Source organism: Dromiciops gliroides, chromosome 4 (assembly GCF_019393635.1).
Source record: "Dromiciops gliroides isolate mDroGli1 chromosome 4, mDroGli1.pri, whole genome shotgun sequence".
Taxonomy (NCBI): Eukaryota; Metazoa; Chordata; class Mammalia; order Microbiotheria; family Microbiotheriidae; genus Dromiciops; species Dromiciops gliroides.
In genome coordinates, this window is record NC_057864.1 from 213,697,813 (window position 1) to 213,723,643 (window position 25,831).

General features: G+C 38.4%; 1 protein-coding gene across 4 annotated transcripts in view; it reads right to left on the minus strand.

The window, feature by feature from the left end:
* ASPSCR1 (ASPSCR1 tether for SLC2A4, UBX domain containing) overlaps positions 1-25,831 on the minus strand; it is a 134,631-nt gene that overhangs the window by 78,080 nt on the left and 30,720 nt on the right. For all 4 annotated transcript variants that reach the window (XM_044000595.1, XM_044000598.1, XM_044000596.1 and 1 more), the window contains exons 5-6: positions 7,445-7,502; positions 305-378 (exon numbers count right to left, since the gene is read on the minus strand). In XM_044000595.1, coding sequence (XP_043856530.1) covers positions 305-378; positions 7,445-7,502 — 132 coding nt within the window. The remainder of the gene's footprint in view (positions 1-304; positions 379-7,444; positions 7,503-25,831) is intronic.

Consider the following 25,831-nt stretch of genomic DNA (forward strand, 5'->3'; position numbering starts at 1 on the left):
TAGTTGATGTTTGTCAAACTCATAATAATACACTTTCCAAAAAAAAAATTGTACCCAAACAAAATTGTAAAAACCCTGAGCCAACATCTGCAACCATGGGAAACACATCTGGGCAACAGTTTTAGATAAACAGGCAAATGCAGTAATTGCTGTGAGGATGCTTTTTTTTTTTGCCTTTGAACTTTTTTTTAAATGCATTTTTCTGGTGTCCAAAACAAAACAAATTTACCACTATAAGTTTACAAAGAAAAAAGAGAAACAAAATAAGAGTCTCTGACAGGAAGATTGACTTCCTCCACCTGACCTGATGATGGCATTGCCTCCAGTTAAGCCCAGTGACTTCAGTGTGGTCTTCTGCAAAGCAGCTCTCCCAGTTATCTGGAAGAAGACAAAAATGGGAATCAAAATATACCTTTGTCCAAGATATCTAGAGGATGGCTGACCAGAGAATAGGCAACAAGCAACTCCTAAGAGAATTCTTGAAGGATGATAGATTTAGAGCTAAAAGGGACCTTAAAAGCCACTGAGTCCAACCCCTTCATTTTACAGATGATGAAACTGAGGCACAGAGCAGCTAAGGGATTTGCCTAGGGTCACACAGCTACTAAGTATACAAGTTAGTACTGGAACCCAGGTCTTGCTGACTCCAAGTCCAGTGTCTTCTCCACTAAATTACACTGCTTCTCTTCTAGCTCCCTCTTAATGGTGTAAGCTCTTAGTCTTTTCTGATTTAAAATAAAGTTCCCATTTTTTTAACTAGAGACAAAACCCTTTCTCCAATTCCTGCATCATGTGATGCTTTTCCTTCCAAACTTTGGGCTTTTTCTCATAAACAAAATGGCAGCTTGGTATATTTCTGAAAGAGTACAGGAGTCAAGAAACCTGAATCTTCTGATCTCAGATCTGTTATTGACTATTCATTTAACTTCTTTGTACCACATTTCCAGACTCATAAAATGACTGGATTAGATCTGATGATGTCTTAAAATCCCTTCCATTTTATGACTGGATGATGTCTAAAACAAGAGAACCAACCTAGTTGGACTGAAGGGAATTCTATAGAACAAAGGGCAAAGAGATTTGGAGAAAAAGCCTCTGGTCAAGCTTGGGTGGGGAAAAAACTGAAGTATAATAAGGGACTGAAAGTTCAAGATGACACACTGAGAACAATAGGGCTCTATCATTTTAGGAAAGAAGAGAGAAAGAAGTCAAGATCAGCTACTAGTTCTCAGGTCTTGTTATGGCCTTGCCCAAAGAAGGATGACTCCCAAACCAAAAAAGGGGCCGAGCATCCAGAGTTCTAGAAGAGGCATGTCCAAAAAGAGTCTGGAGAGTTCAATCAAGAGCCAAAAAACAAACCTAAAAATTTCAATGATTAATGTTCCTTTTAACTTAAAAAATTATAAGTATATAGGCATCAAAATTATAGCTTTTTGCTGGCAATGTGATAGTTTTAGAGAATCCTAGACATTCAACAAAAAATTAATGGAAATAACTTTAGCAAAGAAGTGGAATATAAAACCAGCAAAAATCATCAGCCTTTAGGTACATTATCAACAACGCGTAGGAGAAAGAGAAAAGGGAAATTACATTAAAAATAATTATAGGGGGGGCAGCTAGGTGGCGCAGTGGATAAAGCACTGGTCTTGGATTCAGGAGGACCTGAGTTCAAATCCGCCCTCAGACACTTGACACTTACTAGCTGTGTGACCCTGGGCAAGTCACTTAACCCCAATTGCCTCACCAAAAAAATATATATATAAATATATAGAATGTTTGGGAGTCCCCCTACCAATATACTACAAAAATTATATGATTACACCTACAAAACACTTTATAAAAATAAAGACAGACCTAAATAACTAGACAGAGATTAACTGTTCATGGTTGGGTTCCACCAATATAATAAAAAATAACAATGCCACCTAAGTTAATTTACTCATTCAATGCCATGCCAATCAAAGTACCAAAGGGTTACTTTATAGACCTAGAAAAATAACACTAAAATGTATCTGAAGGAACAAAAGGTCAAGAATCTCAAGAGAAATATTAAGAAAAATGGGGGAGGGAGGATAGATAATGAGATCTAGCAGTACCATATCTCCAACTATGCAATTAAGCAGTAATCATCAAAATTATTTGGAACTGTTTTTAAAAAAACAACAACAGGAAAGTTGATCAATGGAACAAAATAAGCACGCAACATATAAAGGTAAGTAAGTGAGCACAGAGACCCTAACTACTGTGTAAAGGACTCACAACCTGACCAAAAATGCTGGGAAAACTAAAAAGCAGTCTGGCAGAACTTAGGTTTGTACCAACAACTCAGACCATATATCATAATGAGCTCCAAGTGGACATGTGATCTAGGTATAAAGGGTAGCATCATAAACAAATTAAAGGAGTAAAGGAAAGAAAACACCTTCTGCAACTATGGATATGAAATGACCAAATGAGGGATAGAGAGGATCACAAAAAATAAAATGGGACAATTCTGAGCATATAAAATGAAACCGTTTTTACACAAAACCAATGAAGTTAAAATTATAAGGGAAACAACTAGGAATAAATCTTTGTAGTAAGTTTCTCTGATAAATGTTAAATATCCAATATTTACAATATTGTAAAATATTTATAGCAAGTCTTTTGTAATAGCAAAGAATTGGAAACTGGTGTGATAAAATAATGGGATTTAGCAGATACTCAAAGGCCCACCTGGAGATTAATCTAAACTGAATGAATTAAGTGAGAGTGATTGACTACTGATTAGCCTACTTCAAGTTAACTAGATTGTAATCACACCTGGCTAGTCCTTAAGAAGGTTTTGTTCTCAGAAGCTAGACTCTGAATTCAATTTGAGAACACCTTCAAGTCCAGTGAACCAATGGATTGGGATGATGCCAACCAATCAGCTTGAAGCAGTGTGTAAGGACCACCTCTGTTCCGAACCTATAAAAAGCTTCCACAATCAATTTGTTAGAGAGTTCGTGATTGAAGCAGGCTCCCGGCAGAAGACCTGAGGAAGAACCCGACCAGGCTGGAACTCTAGGCTAGATAGGCCTTTTATTAACTTTCTGAACTCCATGAGAATACCTGTATGCTTTAATAAATGTTTAATGCCCAAAGACTAGTGCTGAAGCTTCTAATTTGAGGCGATCACACAATATAGATTTTAAACATCACACTAGGAAGGTGTCTGTCCATCAACTGTGGAATGGCTAAGCATATTATGGCAAATGAACTAATGCAATAATGATGCCAAAAGAGAAATCCACAAACAATAACAGAGCTCAGGAGGCACAGGCAAACAGGACAGCTTTGAAACTGGTATATCTTTTTAAAAATGAAAGCTGTATGTAATATAGTCATAATTTCATGTATAATTTTTTGTTTTCTTCTATGTATATGGAAATAACAATCAGCAACCAACATTATTATGTTGGTTGATGTTTGTCAACTTCAAAATAACAAAAATTTCCCCAAAATACATGATGATGGGGCAGCTAGGTGGCGCAGTGGATAGAGCACCGGCCCTGGAGTCAGGAGTACCTGAGTTCAAATCTGGCCTCAGACACTTAACACACACTTACTAGCTGTGTGACCCTGGGCAAGTCACTTAACCCCAATTGCCTCACTAAAAAAAAAAAAAATGACGATGTTACATGAGGAAAAAAAACCAATAAATTCACGGATGAGCATATACGAACAGATTTTCATCAAGCAGAATTTACGTAAGTTAAACCAACTTATTTAAGGATATGCATAATTGTTACTATGCTACATGGTAATCAGGCATAAATGGCAAGCAGTTTCAATAAACGACTATAATCAATATTTCTTTTACACAGTCAACCTAAATTTGTAGTCATTCTCTTTTCTCTGTTATTTTTCCATAATCTAATAAACATTAATGTATACAGTTTGTCTTGATACAATATAGGATTTAATCTTTGTCCTATATATGCAAAGATCTGGATCCTTCCCTTCCCCACCAAGGCCCAGAGTTGAGGTTTTCTAGTATTCTTTCCTATAACTCCAGGTACCTGTATTACCCCTGAGCAACCCCTAGAGTAATCCTATTTCCCAGGTAAAGGATTTAGGTGAGCAGCCCAGGGAAACAGAAAATGGCTTCCTTTAGTGGGAATTAAGAGGAGACCTGCCATTCACATACATACAATAACTCCATTACACTGACTCCTCTACCTCTACCTCTACCCCAAATTACCAAGGCAAAAGGATACTTGAACCTCATCCTTACCAACACTTGCTTCTCAGGGTGCAAGCTATCTTTTATGTTCATTCTAGCTATACAAAAATTGAAGGAGGGAGGGAAGAAGGGAATTGCTCACCAATTGATTTGCCTATAAATCTCAGTCCCCTGTCTCACCTAGAGGTGGAGATGGGGTGGGAACCATGTAAATGTATTATAATGTATGATCACCATTGCCAGAGAGGGTGAAGAGACCTAAAAAAAGCCTTAGAAATAGCTAAGTGGTACAGTGAATACAGCACTGGGCCTTAAGTGAAGAAGAACCAAATTCAAATCCACCCTCACTTCCTAGCTATGTAACTCTGAACAAGTCACTTGCAATCTGTTTGCATTAACCCTTATCTGTAAAATGGAGAGAATAATAGCACTTACTTCCTAGGGTTGTTGTCAGGATAAAATGAAAACTATATATGAAGTGTTTTACAGCATTATATAAATGCTAGCTATTATTGTTATTATAGGATGGCTCATGAAGGAAGAAAAGATAATGAGAATGATTTCTGGATCCCTAACACTCAGGGGCTCTCAGATAGATGGAAGGGGATGGAAAAGAAAGCGGCCAACTCAAGGCAGTATTTCTGACAGAGAGGACTCAACCTTTCTCCTTTTTCCTGAGTACCTTAACAGATCTCAATCTGGTTTACTGTCAGGTCTGATTTTCCCCTAACTGCTTCATTTTTTCTCCTACTCATTTCCTCTGTCATAAAAAATCATCAATATTTTGACTTGCTCATTCTCTTACCTTACCTTCCAGGGAGCGCTTAAAGTGAAAGAAGCTAAATTCTGTTTTAAAGGAGTGTCTCCACTTGGCAAAATGCCTTACACACTCAATAACTGCTTATGAGTAATACTGAAGTCAGGAGCCAAAGCATATGTTAATTCAGCTGTTTTCAGGCACCAAAATAGGCTTATTGATTTTCTAACCATTGTCCACAAGGAGCTTAAATACAGGGATATGAACACTGAAATAGCCAAATCAGCACTTTAAAAAGAATGATAGGGGCAGCTAGGTGGCGCAATGGATAAAACACCAGCCCTGGAGTCAGGAGTACCTGAGTTCTAATCCGACCTCAGACACTTAACACTTACTGGCTGTGTGACCCTGGGCAAGTCACTTAACCCCAATTGCCTCACTTAAAAAAAAAAAAAAAAGAATGATAGCTCTTCTAGGCAAAATAAGCCAAAAAGGAAATGAGGTAAATGGGATCATTTGTGTATCATTTTACTTAAACCAATCAGGAAGTTGAATGGTTTATCCAAAACGAAAGATTTACCTAAAGTTTACTGAAGAGCAAAGTAAAATAGTTTCAAGGTTTTTTAGGGGGAAAAAAGTGGCACAAGGACCCATCCCATCTAATCTCACTTGAAGCACCGCTTTTAGCATTCTATTTTGGGGCATATGAAAGAGCACTAATCCTAGGGATGTAGAAAAGAAACATCGAACAAGAAAATCCTATGTATGAGAAGATATGAACCATGAAAACTCCCCTTCTTCAGTCATACTAAAAAGGAAGACTTGTGGCCTAAATTGAATATCCCTAAATGCTTAAGTGCTAAAGATGCAATGGCTGGTTCCAAGTGCTTTTTTGATTCTTTGGAAACAAGTTAATTTCAGATACCCACAATCTTCTACTCCAAGCCCCAAAACTATCTCTAGTAGTCTCTCCTGGCAGCAGGAGCCAATATTCCACTCCTTAAGGATGTCATGATCCTAGCAGTAGACATAACCTCCAGATGGAAGGTTTCTGGCTAGGAGGCCCATGAAATCCCATCTCTTCCCTGAATACTTTTAGGAAAGATCAGGATTGCTTCCCCTTTTTCACAGCATCCAGACACAAAAATCTCCCACTTACCCTCTGTCACTTCCTACCCATATCCCCAAAACTTCTTAACCTGGCAATGACAGATGCTTTACTTTAATTGTTGTATTAATTTAACATTTTCCTTCTAAGGCACATTTCTTATAAACATGTCTATGTCCATGTGCCTCTTTCAAATCATGAGATCAAACAGAACAGATAATAAATATCTTTGGGCAATGGATAGCACAGAAACAATGTATATAATCTAGTTCTTAAATGAGGACAGCAGGAAATATCAAACTTTAGACAAGTATTGGACTTTCCTGGACCCAACTTGATTATCTCAGTAACAGAATGAGACTCCAGAACAGTAGTTTTAAGAGAAAACCAGAGTTCTGGCTCTTCCACAAGTCCCTTCTGAGGACCTCAGTTTACTAATTTGTAAAACAAGAGTGCTGGACTAGGTGATCTCTTAAGTTCCTTCCACTTTTAACCATCTACAATACATTCCTCCAGTCAATATCCTCCTATATGACCCCAATCAAGGCAACCTCTTCTCAGTCTCTCATTCAGTCTATAGGCATTTGTTAAGTTCTTATTATATGTGCTAAGCACTATGCTATAAGGGGAAATGGAGATGAGTCAGTTCTATGTTCAAAATGATTTTTTGGATGTCAAATTGTATGTAAATAAATTGGCATCTTTACATTTTCATCAGTCTCCACATAGGGGAAGGAACTTTGCTGATGGTCAAGACAAGCAGCAACAGGGACCTGGGGGTTGTGAGAGACCTAGAGCTAAAAGAGGTACTCACCAAGGATCACTCTCAGAAAGAAAATAGTGAGAAAGAAAAAAGAAGAGCAGGGAAAGAGAGGGAGGAGCCGGCAGGAGGAAAAGCTAAGCTTCAAAAGCCAGGACTGAACATCATACAAAAAACCTCCACACTGCAAAAGGTTTTGAAAGAGATCAAAACATGGAGCAAAGCAAATATTTATTAAAACAAAACCACTTTTGTGACTCTTGAGCTTTGAGAGACATTGAAAAAACAAACAGGGCATTGAGTGAGGTTTATAGGAGCAGCCGCCCGGGCAGTCTATGGTTATGTTCCAAAGAAGCCTGAGCTTCTTTTTTTTTTCCTTTTTCCATAAAACACATCAGGCTTTGAAAAGATCTAACTTCTCTCAGTCACACACTTTGAAGACAGGTCTGAAGGAGAGAGAATTTTCCAGGTCGGAAAGTGGCAATGAGTTTGTGTAGTGATTTAGGAGAGGTCACAGGGAAAGGAAAGCCAGAATTCGGGGGTGGGGGTGGGGGAGTTAAGGGGGGAAATGGGGGATGGGAATTATTAAACCAGAGAAAGCTGCTAACCTACCTCATCCCTCATGTAAACACAGACTGGAGTAGATTCACACAGCTGCTCCACACACTCCCTGTAAGGAGAGGAAAAGAAAACAGCTTAGTCTCTCTGAAGCTGATGTACAGAGAACACCCAGGTGCCAGTCACCACGACTCCTAGCTCAGAGGACAGCTAGGAGGGAAGCAAATGAGATCCTGCAGCATCCAGACTGGTCAATGTGGGAGGCATTCCCATGCCTCCATAGCTAAAGAAGTGAGAAAATGAGGCCACCGCACCCACCCCACCCCCACCCCACCCCCAGTCAAAGCTGTGTTCTAAAGATGTAAGACATGGAGTTTTCTCTCTCAAGCTCCTGGTTATAGCACTCATCCTTACTCAGACCAAACCTGGTACTGCCAATACTCATATGAGAAACAGACTATTCCAATATGCAATGTAACAGAAGAATGCCGGACTAGAAAGCTAGAAACCTGTGTTCTAATCTCTTCTTTGCCAGTAACTAGCTGTGAGACCTTAGGTAAGTCACTTAATTGCTCCACGAAGCAGTGACATATGTAAAATGAAAGGGTTGGCAAGAATGACAAGGGACAGAGGATTTTTGGAGAAGAGAATTTTGTAGTGATCCAAACTTAGTGACCATTCTTTCTGTTACTATGCAAAGAAAAGCAAAGTAGTTTAAGGAATACCTCTCCCACTCTCCAAGTTATCAAGGAGAAAAAAACAACACCACAAAAACAATGAGAGAATTGCTTCAATGTAAAAACAAAGAAGAAAAAGAATCTAATAAGACAAGGATGGAGGACAGAAAATATGACACAAGGTAAAGGAAAGGAACAATAAATGGTTAGAGCTAAGTAACAGATAAGATGTTCTTTACATAGGAGAGTACTAAATCATCTGAGGAAGATGCAACTGCTTGTCCTTTAAGGAATATATAGAGGGGCAACTAGGTGGTGCAGTGGATAAAGCACCCGCCCTGGATTCAGGAAGACCTGAGTTCAAATACGGCCTCAGACACTTGAGACCAGCTGTGTGACCCTGGACAAGTCACTTAACTCTCATTGCCCTGCCCCCCAAAAAAACAACACACACACACACACAAAGAATGACAACTGAGGGGGTAGCTAGATGGCACAGTGGATACAGCACCAGCCCTGGAGTTAGGAGGACCTGAATTCAAATCCGGCCTCGGACACTTGACACTTACTAGCTGTGTGACCCTGAGCAAGTCACTTAACCCCCCCTCCCCCAAAAGGCACGCGCGCGCGCGCGCACACACACACACACACACACATACATACATACAAAAAAAATGACAACTGAGAATGGGATTTATATTCCTGAATCACTGTTTAAAATATTGAAATGAAATGTTCTTGGATATGGAGTACACCTAACTAGGGCTATTACAAAAACAAAAAAACCCACCACCACCACAATACATTTGTCTATGGTTGTGCAGATCTAAACAAAAGAGATTTAAACTGAATAGGAAAAGAAAACGAAGTAATCTCATAGAAAATAGCTACAATATAGGAAAAATAATAGCAGCAGAGACACCTAGAAATATACAGGAGGTAAAAATCTAAGAAAGGATCTTGCAATAAAATCCTGAGATGCTTAAAGAATGGGTAACAAGCACCTCAGACACTTACTAGCTGTGTGACCCTGGGCAAATTACTTAACCTCTGTTTACTTTGATAAACTGGAAAAGGAAATGGCAAACCACTCCAGTATCTTTATGAAGAAAACCTTATGGACAATATGGTCCATGGGATCATGAAGAGTTGGATGTGACTGAGGAAATGATGAGCAGAAGGAGTTCAGAGAAACCTGGAGGGTCTTGCGTGGGCTGATGATGAGTGAGATGAGCACCAGCCCCGGATTCAGGAGGTCCTGAGTTCAAATCCCACCTCAGACACTTGACACTTACGAGCTGTGTGACCCTGGGCAAGTCATTTGACCCCAATTGCCTCACCAAAAAAAAAAAAAAAAAAGAGGTAAAGAAATGAACAGAACTTTTATTCCAGACTCGATTCTCACCATCAAAGAGGAACTGGTCAATAAAGTTTAAATTATGGGAATCTTGGGAGTAAACTACTTCTACATCCAGTTTATGACGGGTGGCTTTCATAGGATTCAGAGGAAGGATAGAGAGAATCCCACTTAACAGGCGAAGTCAGCCAAAAAGAGATGGGTAATGAATACTTAAGAATAAAATTTTGAAAACACAAAAAGAAACAACCCAAAAAGAAGGGAAAGGGGTAGATCTATACCAATAGGGAACTTATCAACAAGCCAGAATTTTAAAATTACACTACAGAAAGTGGAAGCAAAAGCAGGTAAGCATGGCATAATCCTCTAAGACTCCTATCAGGAATAGTAATCTTGGAATGAAGTAAGGTTGACAGAAAATACTAAGAACCAAAAAGGGGGGGAGGGGGAGGGGACAGTATTTTCTTTGTAGCTACATTGTTTTTTTTTTTGTTTTTTTTTTTTTTTTAGTGAGGCAATTGGGGTTAAGTGACTTGCCCAGGGTCACACAGCTAGTAAGTGTTAAGTGTCTGAGGCCGGATTTGAACTCAGGTACTCCTGACTCCAGGGCCGGTGCTCTATCCACTGCGCCATCTAGCTGCCCCTTTGTAGCTACATTGTGAAAAAGAGGATCAAAGAAGGCAAAGAAAGACTATTGCAGATGGATAGTACAAATAATGTATAATGGAGAAAAGGCAGAACTACTCAACTTTTAGCTTCTGTTTTCTCAGCCAAGAATAATCTTTGGGCTAGAAAGGCCTACAAAGAAATGGCTAACAGGAAATTTATAGATAAAAAGATATGAGTTTAAAATCCCTTGCTGTGCCTGCACTGTGAGATTTTCACAATATGTTAGTTTTACCAAACCTTTTCCCCCCTATTTTATTCTTTGTCACATGGGATAGTTCAAATACAGATGACGTAAAAACAAACTATTATCAGTGGGAAAAAAAATGTCTAATTATCAAGGTCAGACAAATTGCATCCCAAGGTACTGAAAGAATTGAAGGATGTGCCTTTTGAGCCACTATCATTGATTTTTTGGAGAATCATGGAGAGATGTTACTGGACCAGAGAAAGGCAAGTTTTGTCCCTAATTCTCAAAAAAAGGGGAGAAAGTGGAGAATACAAACTATAGTGAGAAGAGTCAAGACAGCTGAGTGAGAGGACATATTTTTGCATAGCTCTCTCGATATGTGTCCTTCGCCACAACCTAGCCAGATGAAATTCTGATCAGGAAAGCCAAGAAAAAGTCACAGTGATTCATTTTTCCAGTCCAGGGGAGCTTAGGAAGGCAGAGAGATCTAAGGACTCTATGGAGGAAGCTGCCTAGGAACAGGAATACTGGCAGCACGACTACGAGCATTCCAGTGCCATGGAGCCAAAAGGGAACCTAGATAGGGCAGCAGAGCAGAAAAAGATCCCAGGGCACTCTTAAACTAGCACTGCAAGCAGGACTGAATGCCATTTGGCAGCCATATCACCCACTATCCAGTTCTGGGTCACAGATCCAGGGTAGAGTAGCAGCTGCAACTGAGCATGAAGTTCAACCTGACTAGTGAGCACACACAAAAGAGGAAAAAAAAATTCCAGAAACTTAACTGTGAGCACAGAAGCTTAAGCAATAATTCCATTCTGACAGTCAGCTCAGCATATAAATCTGCAATGAGAAAACCTGGAAACTGAAGGGATACCCCGCAATTAGGGAATGGCTAAACAAGCTGTGGTATATGAATGTGATGAAATACTACTGTGCTATAAGAAATGATAAAGGGGATAGTATTAGAAAAACCTGGGGGCAGCTAGGTGGTGCAGTGGATAGAGCACCGGCCCTGGAGTCAGGAGTACCTGAGTTCAAATCCAACCTCAGACACTTAACACTTACTAGCTGTGTGACCCTAGGCAACTCACTTAACCCCAACTGCCTCACTAAAAAAAAAAAAAAAACAAGAAAAAAAAAACCTGGGAAGATTTATGTGAACTGATACAACATGAAGTGACCAGAACCAAGAGAACAATGCACATAGTATCGATAATATTGAAAAGATAATGAACTGTGAAAGACAGCAACTTTGGTCAATGTAATGATCCCCCCCACCCCAAATTCCAAAAGACTCATAATGAAAAATGCTATCCACCTCTAGTTAGAGAACCAATGGATTCTGAGTATAGATTGAAGCATTTTTTTCCTCTTTATTTTTCTTCCTTTTTATTTTCACATGTCTAATGTGGAAATATGTTTTGTATGACTTCATATGTATGATAGGAATTGTATTTTTTGCCTTCTCAATGGTGGGAAAAAGAGACAGAAGAAGGAAAAGAATTTGGCACTGAAAATAAAAATAAAATAACAAAATAAATCTACAACAATTTTTTAAAAAGAGAGATAAGAACAAAAAATGCTTTTTAAAACCAAATAAGAGGGGCAACTAGGTGGTGCAGTAGAAAGAGCACCGGCCCTGGAGTCAGGAGTACCTGAGTTCAAATCCAGCCTCAGACACTTAAGACTTACTAGCTGTGTGACCCTGGGCAAGTCACTTAACCCCAATTGCCTCACTAAAAAACCCCCAAAAAACAAAAACAAATAAGAAGAGGAAAAAAAAGTTTAAAAAAACCACAAAAGTGGTAGAGGGGAAAAAATGGGAAAAGAAATGAGAGTTTGTCCAGGTTAAAAAAGAGAAACTTGCTAAAAGAGGTACAAAATGTTACTGAAGAAAATAACTCTTTAAAAATCAGAATTAGGCATATGGAAGCTAATAACTCTATAAAACATTGAGAAATAATAAAATAAAGTCAAAACTCAAAAAAATAGAAGAGGCAGCAGCTTGGTGGTGTGGTAGATAAAGGACTGGCCCTGGATTCAGGAGGACCTGAGTTCAAATCCAGCCACAGACACTTGATACTCACTAGCTATATGACTCTGGGCAAGTCACTTAACCCTCATTGTCCTAAAAAAGAAGAAAGAAGAAAGAGAAGAAGAAGAAGAAGAAGAAGAAGAAGAAGAAGAAGAAGAAGAAGAAGAAGAAGAAGAAGAAGAAGAAGAAGAAGAAGAAGAAGAAGAAGAAGAAGAAGAAGAAGAAGAAGAAGAAGAAGAAAATATTAAATATTAAATGGGAAAAACAACTGACCTGGAAAATAGATTGAAGAGATAATTTAAATATCACTAGACTACCTGAAAGCCACAAAAAGAGTCAAGATATAATATTTTAAGAAATTATTAAACTGCCCAGATATCTTAGAACTAGAAGGCAAAATGGAAATTAAAAGAATATAATGGTCAGGAAAAGAAACCCCAAAATGAACTCTTGGGAATATTGTATTAAAAATCTGGAACTCCTAATTCAAGGAGAAAAAACTGCAAGCAGTCAGGGGAAAAAAAATAATTTAAATACCAAAGAGCCACAGTCAGGATCACACAAGGGGTTTTTGTTGTTGTTGTTATTGTTTTTTGTTGTTTTTGTTTTTTAAATAAAGTATTTTATTTATTTTTTTCCCATTACATGTAAAGATAGTTCTCAACTTTTGTTTATACAAGCTTTCCAATTTCAGATTTTTCTCCCTCTCTCCCCCGTCCCCTAGATAGCAGGTAATCTGATATGGGTTATATATATATAAAATAACATTACACATATTTCTGCATTAGTCATGTTATAAGAGAAAAATCAGAGCAATGAGGAAAAACCTCAAAATAGAAAAACATCAGCACCAAAACCAAAAGGAATAGTATGGTTCATTCAGCATCTATACTCCACAGTTTTTGTTTTTTTTCCCCTGGATTTGGAGATCCTCTTCCATCATGAGTTCCCTGGAACTCTTCTGTACCATTGCATTGGTGAGAAGAATATAGTCCACCACAGCAGATCGACACACAATGTTGATGATACTGTGTACAATGTTCTGGTTCTGCTCATCTCACTCATCATCAGCCCACGCAAGACCCTCCAGGTTTCTCTGAACTCCTCCTGCTCATCGTTTCTTACAGCACAATAGTATTCCATTACATTCATATACCACAACTTGTCCAGCCATTCCCCAATTGATGGGCATCCCCTCAACTTCCAATTCCTTGCCACCACATAAAGAGCAACTATAAATATTTTTGAAAATGTGGGTCCTTTTCCCCTTTCCATCTTTGGGGATGTAAAGAATTCATTGTTATTTGAGGTTTTTATGCCTTGGCGCGCTCTTTCCTGGGGACTCTGGCAGAGAGGGGAGCTAGAAATGTGCTCTCCCTTTAATAGACAGATGAATGTAGGCCTTTCTCTCTTTACCAAATTCTTATTCTCCTTAATAAATGCTTAAAAGCCTAACTCTTGCTAAAGCTTATAATTTATTGGCGACCACTCATTAGATATTTTAGACAGTTTAGCTAGAATTTTAGCCCTTAACAGGGAAAAGACCCAAAAGTGGTATTGCCGGGTCAAAGGGTATGCACAGCTTTATTGCTCTTTGGGCATAATTCCAAATTGCTCTCCAGAATGGTTGGATCAGTTCACAGCTCCACCAACAATGCATTAGTGTTCCAATTTTTCCACAGCTTCTCCAACATTTATTATTTTCCTTTTTTGTCATTTTTGTTTTGTTTTGTTTTTGTTTTTGTTTTTGTTTTTGTTTTTGCGGGGCAATGGGGGTTAAGTGACTTGCCCAGGGTCACACAGCTAGTAAGTGTCAAGTGTCTGAGGCCGGATTTGAACTCAGGTACTCCTGAATCCAGGGCCAGTGCTTTATCCACTGTGCCACCTAGCCGCCCCCTTTTTTGTCATTTTAGCCAATCTGATAGGTGTCAGATGGTACCTCAGAGTTGTTTTAATTTGCATCTCTCTAATCATTAGTGATTTAGAGCATTTTTTCATATGGGAATAGATAGCTTTGATTTCTTCATCAGAAAACTGCCTGTTCATATCCTTTGACCATTTCTCAATTGGGGAATGACTTGGATTCTTATAAATTTGATTTAGTTCCCTATATATATTTTAGAAATGAGGCCTTTATCAGAAGTACTGACCATAAAAATTGTTTCCCAGCTTTCTGCCTCCCTTCTAATTTTGGATGCATTGCTTCTATCTGTACAAAACCTTTTTAATTTAATGTAATCAAAATCATCCATTTTGCATTTTATAATATTCTCTATCTCTTGTTTGGTCTTAAACCGTTTTCCTTTCCAAAGATCTGAAAGGTAGACTATTCCTTTCTCTCCTAACTTACCTATGGTATCACCTCTTATGTCTAAATCATGTATCCATTTTGACCTTATTTTAGTATAAGGTTTAAGATGTTGGTCTATGCCTAATTTCTGCCATACTATCTTCTAGTTTTTCCAGCAGTTTTTGTCAAATACTGAGTTCCTATCCCAGAAGCTGGAGTCTTTGGATTTATCAAACACTACATTATTAGTGTCATTTACTACTGAGGATCACACAAGTTTTAATAGCCAATGCCAAAAAGGAAAAAAAGGGCTTGGAATATGATATTCCAGAAGATAACGGATCTAGCATTATAGCCAAGAATAACTTACCCAGAAAAATTAAGGATAATAGTGTAGGGGGGAAATGAATATTTAATGAAGTAGAGAGTTTTGAAGCATTCCTAATGAAAAGACCAGAGCTGAACAGAAAATCTGACATTCAAACACAGGACTCAAGAAAAAGGTAAATATGACTGAGAAGTCATAAGGGACTTTTAAAAGGTTAAAATGTTTACATTATTATTATTATGAGGAGATAATACAACACCCATTCCTATTAAATACTAGAAAACACAGGAATAAATGGAGTTTTCCTTAAAATAAGTATTATCTATCTAAAACTAAGAACAAGAATTAGGTATAATGGGGATAAGCAAAAAGCCTTTTCTTTCTTTCTTTTTTTTTTTTTCAGGGCAGTGAGGTAAGTCTCATTGTGACTTGCCCAAGGTCACACAGCTAGTAAGTGTCAAGTGTCTGAGGCCAGATTTGAACTCAGGTCCTCCTGAATCCAGGGCCAGTGCTTTATCCACTATGCTATCTAGCTGCCCCTCAAAAAACCTTTTCAATAAGATTAGGGATGAAGCAAGTATTTCCTTTATCACTATTACTATTCAATATTGTACTAGTAATGCTAGATATAGAAATAAGACAAGAAAAAGAAGTTGAAGGAATAAATGTAGGCAACAAGGAAACAAAATTATCATTCTTTGCAGATGATATGATAGTTTACTTAAAGAATCTAGAGAGTCAACTAAAAAAACTAATTGAAATAAATAACCTGAGCAAAATTGTAATATATAAAATAAACCCACACAAATCAGCAGCATTTCTGTATATTACCAACAAAACTCAACAGGAAGAACCAGAAAAAGAAATTCCATTCAAAATAACTATAGATAGTATAAAATACTTGGGAGTTTACCTGTTAAAACAGACATGAGAATTGTATGAACACAAATACAAAACACTCTTCATACAAATAAAGACAGATCTAAATAAATTCACTGTCCATGGGTAGGCCAAGCCAATATAATAAAAATAATACTACTTAAATTAATTTGCTCATTCAATGCCAAACCAATCAAATTACCAAAGGACTACTTTAGAGAGTTAGGAAAAAAAAACCATATTTCATCTGCAGGAACAAAAGGTCAAGAATTATCAAGAAGGGGGCAACTTGGTGGCACAGTGGATAGAGTATCAGCCCTGGAGTCAGGAGGACCTGAGTTCAAATCTGACCTCAGACACTTGACACTTACTAGCTGTGTGACCTTGGGCAAGTCACTTAACCCCAACTGCCTCACCAATCAATCAATCGATGAATAAATAAATAAATAAATGAAAGAATTATCAAGAAATTAAATGAAAAAAAGAGAGAGCAGGGAGAATAGCACGAACTATACTACAAACAATTTGGTACTGAGTTAAAAATAGGGAGGTTGATCAGTGGAACAGGTTAAGTACACAATATACAGTAGCAAATGAGCATAGAAATCTAGAACTTTATAAACCCAAATCTAGCTACTGAGGCAAGAACTCGCTATTTGACAAAAACTGTTGAGAAAACTGGCAGAAACTACACAGAGACCAATACCATATACCAACAAAAGCCCCAAATGGGTACATGATTTTAAACATAAAGGGTAATATAAGTAAATTTGTGGAGCTTAGAATAAATTACATGTCAGATACAGGGACAAGGGAAGAAAACATGACCAAATAAGAGCTAGAGAGGTTCACAGGAGGTAAAATGGATAATTTTGACTATATACAATTTAAGTTTTAGCAATAATAAAGCCAGTGCAGTCAAAATCAGAAGTAGAACACTGGGGTGGGGAGGGGGATCACTGCAGCAAGTTTCTCTGATAAAGGATTTCTTTCTCAAATACACGGGGAACTGAAGTCAAGAATAAGAGTAATTCCCCAAATGACAAATGGTCAAAGGATATTAACAGTTTTCAGGGAAAGAAATCCAAGATATCAATAATCATGAAAAATTATCTTTGTTGTTCAATTCTCTTCAATTGTATCCGACTTTTTATAACCCCAATTGGGGTTTTCTTGGCAAAGATACTGGAATGGTTTGCTATTTCTTACTCCAGTTCATTTTACAGATGAGGAAACTACAACAGACATGGTTAAGTGACTTGTCCAGGGTCACAAAGCTAATGACTGAGGACAAATTTGAACTCGGAAAGATGAGTTTTCCCAACTTCAGGCCTGCCACTCTATCCACTTGTGCCCCAAAATGCTCTAAATCACTAGCAATTAGAGAAATGCAAATAAAAACTACTCTGAAGTACTAAGTCACACCCATCAGATTGGCTAAGATGACAAAAAAAGAAAAGAACAAATCCAGGAAGGGGTATGGAAAAATAAGTACACTAATGCACTGTTGGTGGAACTGCAAACTAGTCCAGCCAATCTAGAAAGCAATTTGGAACTATGCTCAAAAAGCTATTAAATTGTACATACCCTTTAACTAGGTCTGTACCCTAAAGAGATCAAAAAATGAGGAAAAGAGCCTATATGTGCAAAAATATTTATAAAAGCTCTTTCTTGTGAAAAAGACCTAAAAACTAAGGGAATACTCAAGTTATATAATAACAAGTTACATAATGGAATACTACTGTGCTGTAAGAAATGGATAAAGAGGATGGTTTCAGAAAAACATGGGAAGACCTGTATGAAGTGATACAAAGTGAAGTGAGCTGATCCAGAACAATTTATATAGTAAGAGCAATATCATAAAGATAATTACCTTTAAAGACCTTTAGTAACTCTGATTAACAAAATGACATATCACAATTCCATAGGACTAATAAAGAAACATGCTATCCACCTCCATAAAGAAAAGTGATGTGGGCAGCTAGGTGGTGCAGTGGATAAAGCATCAGCCCTGGATTCAGGAGGACCAGAGTTCAAATTTGACCTCAAACACTTGATACTTACTAGCTGTGTGACCCTGGGCAAATCACTTAATCCTCATTGCCAAAAGAAAGAAAAGAGAGAAAGAAAGAAAAGTGATGGATTCACAGTGAAAACTGAAGCATATTTTCTTCTCTTTCTTTCTTTTCCCCCCTAAAATACGGCTAATGTGGACATCTGATTTACATCTCTGTGTGTGAGAGAGAGATGGGTTTTATTTTTCTTGCTTTCTCAATGGGTAGGATAGGAGGAAGGAGAGAATTTGGAACTGAAAATAAAATTAATCTTAAAAACTATAATAAGCTTGACTTTGATTCTTGGCAAAATTCTAAAACACGGGATAGTTGGTGAACATCTAGAATAGGAAGCAATGACTGAAAAGAATGCACATAGCTTCCTCAAGAAAAGATCATGTCAGATTAACCTCATTACCTAAAAACGAATCTGCCAGTCTGGAGACCCTATCAAACAAAGAATAGTTAACTTATATTTTAAGCAAAATATTTTAAAATCTTTTATTCCAATCTCCTAAACAAAAACAAAGGATTTATCAAATGCCTATATGTACTATGCACTATGTACTATGGTCTATGTATTCTTCTTTTGGAGGGGGAGACTGCGGGAGGGCAGGAAAATGAGGGTTAAGTGACTTGCCCAGGGTCACACAGCTACTAAGTGTCAAGTGTCTGAGGCTGGATTTGGATTCAAAACTTAGAATGTGCTCCCTCATCACCTCCACCTCTCAGAATCACTAGCTTCCTTCAAGACTCACCTTAAGTTCCACCTTCTGTGGAAGGCCTTTCCTAGTACCCCCACCTGCAAGTGACTTCCCCTTTAAGGTCATCTTCCATCTCTCCTCTGTATCTTATACCTCTTCTTGCAACTGTTTTTACTTTTTCTAGTGTTTAATAATGTGGTACATATTAAGAGCTTAATAAATGCTTACTAACCAACTGCTTAAAGGAAAACAAAAACAACAGAGAAATAGTACCTGCCTTCAAGGAATTTAACATTCTATGGGGGAAATGACAGGTATATATTTAAATAAACATAAAATACACATTAGACAAATTCAAAACAATGGAGGGTAGGGGAACACTTGCAGATGGAGAAAAAAGAAAAGGCCTTCAGAAGGAGATAGCATATGAGTTGAGTTTTGAAGAAAACTAGAGTCTACGAGACAAAGATAAGAAGGCAATGCAAAAATGAGACATTTGGTAAATAAACAGAAAGGAAAAGTCTAGACAAAGTCCTTTGAAAAATCTAGAGAGAGAGAAATTAACTTTTGGGGAAGAGCAAATTAGGACGAGCTCCTGGAGGGGAGGAGGGTCACATATGAGATGAAGCCTGAAAGAAGGAAGGAGCCTTAACAAACAGAATTGCAGAAGCAGGGCTTCTTTGAAACTTGGTACATGTGGGGAGGAAAAGGGCACCTAAGCAAATCATGAAAATGAGAGTACAGAATGAGAACCAGGGATGCAGAGTTTTCAATTTGTAAGGCAATGAGACACCACTGAAAATACCTTAGTAAGGTTATCAAGGCATTGACCTGAAGAAAGAACTGCAGAAGAGGTAGGCGAGAGGCAAGAAAACTGCTTAGAAGGCTATTTTAAAATAATCTGACAAGAGATGTATTAACAATACAACTAGGGGCAGCTAGGTGGCGCAGTGGATAGAGCACCAGCCCTGGAGTCAGGAGTACCTGAGTTCAAATCCGGTCTCAGACACTTGACAGTTACTAGCTGTGTGACCCTAGGCAAGTCACTTAACCCCAATTGCCTCACTAAAAAACAACAACAACAACAACACACACACACACACAAAAGATAAATAGGTATATTCAGAACTGGTTAAATGGTTAGACCCAAAGAGTAATCATTATTGATTCAAAGGGTTCTGATGAAGTACTCCAGGGAACTATGGGCTTGGCCCTATGTTATTAAACATTTTTATCAATGACTTGATAAAAATATGGATGACATGCTTGCTAATTTGCAAGTAACACAAAGCTAGGAGGAATATCTCAGATATTAGATGACAGATTCCAAATTATCACACTGGGCTAGAACAGGGGGCTGAACCTAATAACAAAATTTTTAGGGAACAATGTTTCCATCTCAAGTGTACCAAAAAAACCCAAAAAACAACTTAACCCTCATTGCCCCGCCAAAAAAAAAAAAGTGTACCTAGGACAAGTATAATGATGGGGCAGGGTGTAGTCATGGCTAGATAGCAATTTACCTGAGAAAGATCTAAGGGTTTTAGTAAACTGACAGCTCAATACAGGCACAGCTAGGTGATAGAGTGGATAGAATGTTGGGCCTGGAGTCAGGAAGACTTATCTTCCCAAGTTCAAATCTGGTCTCAGACACTTACTAGCTGTGTGACCCTGAGAAAGTCACTTAACCTGTTTACCTCAGTTCTTCATCTGTAAAATGAACTGGAAAAGGAAATGGCAATCCACTCCAGGATCTCTGTCAAGAAAACCCAAAGTCTGGGTTCACAAAGAGTCAGAAATGACTAGACCAACTGAACAATACAAGTCAACTATCTGATCTGGCACCCCAAGAAGCTAATGTAATCGCAAACTAAATTTAGAAGCATAGCGTCCAAGACTAGAGAGAAGATCGTCCTACTGTAATCTCTGTACATCTACAACATTCAGTGCTGGGCATCACATTTTTAACAGTACACTGACAAATATCCAGGAAAGGGTGACCAAGTTGGTAAAAGGCCTCAGGATCAAATCATGAAGATTTGCTAAAGGAACTACTGAGGTTTAGTTTGAAAAGAAGAGAAAACTTTGGGTGAAAATGTTGTTTTCAGTAGCTGTCTTCAAGTATTTGAAGAGCTATCATGCTTGACTGCAAAAGGCAGAATTTAGAAATAATATATAGAAGCTGGGGCAGCTAGATGGTGCAGTGGATAGAGCACTGGCCCTGGAGTCAGGAGTACCTGAGTTCAAATAGGTACTCAGGCACTTAACACTTGCTAGCTGTGAGACCCTGGGCAAGTCACTTAACCCCAATTGCCTCCCCCCCCCCCAAAAAAAAATATATATAGAAGCTGTTAGAGAGGCAGATTTAGACTTGATACTAGGAAAAACCTTGTAACAACTGAAGCTACTCCAAATTAGAATAGGCTGCCTCTAATAGCAGTATATTTGCTGACAAGCAAAGGCTGACCGATAATTATGAGTGTTCTAGAATGGATTCTTGTTCAGTCTGAGTAGATGGTCAATTTCAACTCAATTTTTTTTTATTCTGACAAAGCAGTCACTCGGTCCCTCTAAACACTAACATTCTGAATCTAAGACTACATGATCCATTTCTTGGCAATACAAAATACTACCCCAAGCTTCAAAGTTAGCTTGACCCCAGCATGAACTTCTGAGTGGACAGTGAGGCTATCAGGAGCCATTCTTTGCATGGAATACAAATCCCATAATTAATGCCCTACAACCAAGGCTCTTCTCTAGATATAAAAAATAAAGGATTTATGACAACCTAAAACATCATTAGACACCCCAAAAGCCCAAAGAAAATAAGCATTTTAATCCTACTATCAACAACTTGTGTAGTATCAACAACATGTAGAAAACATTCTATGATATCTCAAAACACCAATTCCACCTTGCTAATAATAATAACTCAGACTTTTCCACTTGTTGTACTGACACAAAAGCTATACGAATATTAGCTGGAGGCACCTCTAGACTATATTTTTCCTGTTTTGGTCTGATTTTGTGGCCTAGCCTGGGCTATGCCACAGGGCCTATGAGGTCATGTTAATTTGCAAAACTAGTACCAAAATAAGAATATCCGCATCTAATTCTGTACCAAAATCCTTTATGAATAACAAGTCTCCACCTTAAAGTACTAAACAAATGTGAGCTATTATTATTATTATGGAGAAAAGTATAGCAGAACAGGTTAGAGTCTGGAATTGTTTAAATGAGATTTCCAGTTAGCAAAGAACTCATTTTACTAAGTATGTTTTGAATATCTACTATGTGGAGGGCAGTAAAAAATAAATTATGACACATTCCCCTGTCCTCAAGGAGCTTATAATTCAGTTGAGGAAACAAGACTTGCAAAAATGAAACAATTAGTAACTGGAAAATAATAAAATACTTTTATAATCAAAAACTAAAAAAAAAAAAAAATGAAACGATTACAGGAGCTAATAATTAGGTTCTAGAGAAATGAATAGAGGGATATGTACTTCAAAGGACAGTCAGACATATTTGCAGGCCTACCAGATCAAGAATTTTTTTTTTTAAATCAGGGCTAGCAATGACATGAAGTTCAGAAGAAAGTCATAAGTCAAGAAAAGAAGCAAGAAAATAAAGGCAAGAAAGTCTGAAGGCCTCAATATATTTCTATTTCTCATACTGTGGAGAAATGTCATTTCTTTTTTTTTTTTTTTTGGTGGGGCAATGGGGATTAAGTGACTTGCCCAGGGTCACACAGCTGGTAAGTGTCAAGTGTCTGAGGCCGGATTTGAACTCAGGTACTCCTGAATCCAGGGCCGGTGCTTTATCCACTGCGCCACCTAGCCACCCCTGAGAAATGTCATTTCAAGACAAATGAAACAAAGGAAAGAAAGTAGAGTAGTTTTGACTACATAGTCTTTGATCTATAGAGACCACTGCTCGACATATACTCCCAAAGAAGTCAATGGCAAAAAGGTCCCAAACATACAAAAATATTTATAGCAGTACTTTCTATAGTAGGAAAGAACTAATAACAAAGACATTCATCAACTGCATAACGACCAACTATAAGACATGAACACAATGGAATATTATTACATTGTAAGAAACAATGACATACAGAAGTGTGGAAGACAAATTTCCACAAAGTAAGCAAAACCAAGAAAATAATATATATGACTACATGAATGTAAATGAAAAGAATAACAAATCAAAGCTGAATGCTGTGAAATTATGAAACTATGATAACCAAACAGCTTGGCCCCAAAGAAGGAGCATACAGTTTCCATCCCTCTTTGCAAGGAGAGGAGAGGGAGGGTTTGAGTGGGAAACCCAGAATAGACTGTTGGATACAGTTTTTGCTGAGCTTTTTCTTTTTCTTTTTTTTTTATTGTTATAACATAACTGGGAAAAGGAAAGGGATGACTAGGGGAAAGGAATGTAGGTAATGTAAAAACAAAAGCAAACAATAAAGACTAGAAAAAAAGGCAAATGTAGCCATCTTGGGCTAGCAGAGACCTTAAGAGATTGTCTTATTTATTCTACCTTCAGAAACACAAATCTAAAGTAGGATAAAAATATATACTAGTTGAAGACTACCAGAGGAAATTCTAACACCTCTCTCAATAAAGTTGTTCTAAATAGCAAGAATTAATCTAAGCGGGGCAGCTAGGTGGCGTAGTGGATAGAGCACTGGCCCTGGAGTCAGGAGGGCCTGAGTTCAAATCCGGCCTCAGACACTTAATACTTACTAGCTGTGTGACCCTGGGCAAGTCACTTAACCCCAACTGCCTCACTAAAAAAAAAAAAAGAATTAATCTAAGTAACCCAGTTCATTCTCTCCTAGGAGCATCCCTATTTCAGTAGACTTAAGGGCTATTTATTCCTATAAAATTCTTCCCTCTCACACGTGGACCTTTCCCCTCTATAGATTCCACAGAAATATATTCATATCAACCTTGTAAATTACACTGTCCTGAATAAGTAGAACAGGAATTTACAAAGATTTCTCCTCTTCCTCCTTCACCCTATACCCCAAACCAAAAGTTACTGCCCAAATCATACTTTAGGCTACATGGGAAAAAGAAGCGAGGAAGCAAGGCAGGCAAAAAAGGTCCAGGTTGAAGGTAAAGTAAAAAGTGCCATGTGGAAAAGATAAAAAAGGGATTTATTAAGCAATTCCCAAGGTCTTGACAGAAAAATTGAAAAGAGATTTGACAGACATGGGGAACAAAATAGCCAGTGTGGCAATGGGAGAGGACAATAGACTGAAAGAGTTAGCCTAAAAAAGATGACAGTATATGTATTAGATAAAGTAGAGCACAACCAACTAAGTACCAATAAGGGACAAAGAGCCTTTTATTTTCCTGCAACTTACCCCAAAAGAGGTTAAACTATACCCACCTTACATACTTATGTCATTATAACTACATTAATACAGGTTCCATCAAGAGCCATACTAGAGTGGTAGCAGAGGTCTCAACCAGAAGGACCACCTCCCTGGATCCATACCAGCAGGCATGCCCAATCCCTGGTAGGGAGGCCTGTCACTGGACAACCTCAATCTATTATTGCTTCTTTTATTTGTTCCCCCTTTCCTGAAATATTACAAAGAAGACAGCAAGGACTCTTCAGTCTTATGGCATTTCCATTGTCCTCTGAGCCAGTCTCTGCAAAGCTAGTCAACTCTTTGCCCATTCCATCATTTGTGTTTTCTCATAGTCATTGCCATCAAATCTACTATAACAAACTCAATACAGAAGGGTTTCCAGGAGTTCTCTCTTAGCTCTCCACTCTCAAAGACAGGGAGTCCTGGACCTGAGATAGAATCCAGGCCACTGAAAGAGAACAAGCTACCAGTTTACCAGCTTCATAAGAAGTTGGCCAGTTCACAGTTAGGTCTCTGAATCTGAAGTAGTCATTCAAATCTTGGGCAACAGGGCAGCCTCCCGCTGTGATAGGATTAGTATTGTCAAACTTTGTTTCTCTGAGTTCACTGAATGTGAGGTATGTGCTCTTCCTCATTACCAAAGAACAAAAGATCTGTCTGACCCACCTATTGTGACACACCAGGAACCCAGGTTTCACCAAAAGAAAACAAGACCACAGGGGAAAATCAGGGCAGTCTGGACAGAGACCAACCAATTCCATCTAACTCTCTCCTTGGAAGCCAAGCTGCTAAAGATCAGAAGGCAAGTTGAAGTAATTCAAGTCAAGGTAGATAAAAGTCATAAGGAAAAGGATCCCTAGGCAAAGGAGGTGTTTAAGAACTAAAATGAAAAATTTAGGCCTCCTCTATACACCAAGAACTTCATGCCAAATGAATTGAAAAAACTAGTTATTCCCAAACCAGTCACACTACCGCATCACCTCCAAATACAGTCAAAGTCTTGAGATTTCAGGTTGAAACACTAGAATTCCAGGGAAGGAACTCATTCTTAAATGAACCAACATTGAGTACTCTCTCTCTCATGATCTTTCCCATGAGAGGGACTTCAATCCATCTCTGGGAACTACAAATCACAAACAGAAAAAAAGAGAGAGAAAAACAAACAAGAGATCCTTAATGGCCCTGTTTTCTTCCCTGAGCCCACTGGCCTCCCTCTTTCGTGATAATACATTACATGCGCCTTCCGAGGCTGTCCGGCACATCAAACGCCCAGCACTGGCTTTGATGTGTGGCTCCTCCAAAGGGAAATGGCAGGCAGATTAGATTCCCTCATGTTGGGATCTGAGAGGGCCTGTAAACATCTTGTGTGTGAGGACTGCAGCACGCCGAGGGGAGGAGCAGCTCGCAATCGCTTCCAGACCTTCTGCAGTCCCAATTAGCAGAGATCTCCCTTCAGAGGACAGTGGGGACCCGGGGGGAAATTCCAGTGGATTTAGGAGACTTCCCCTCACGCACTAGGAAGAACCATAATGCTTCCTCTGCACAACCTTTCCCAAAACGTTCTAAACATCTCCAAAAGGAGATGAGAGGAGGAGGAAAGAGGAGGCTTGTGGAGAAGACCCAGGAACCAGGGTTCATATCCAACAAGTATAAGCCCATCACAAAATAGAACTATCTAGATGGACCATCTAGATCATAGGAATATGTAAGCCACTTACACACACACACACACACACACACACACACACTTTCAGAAAACAGTTTCACCTCTTCAAACAGAGTAAAATGGGCACAGGGAAGGCACAAAAATATGTGTTGATTGATTTGTCCATGAAAAGCAATAAAGTCCACTTTAGTAGACCTACTGTTTAT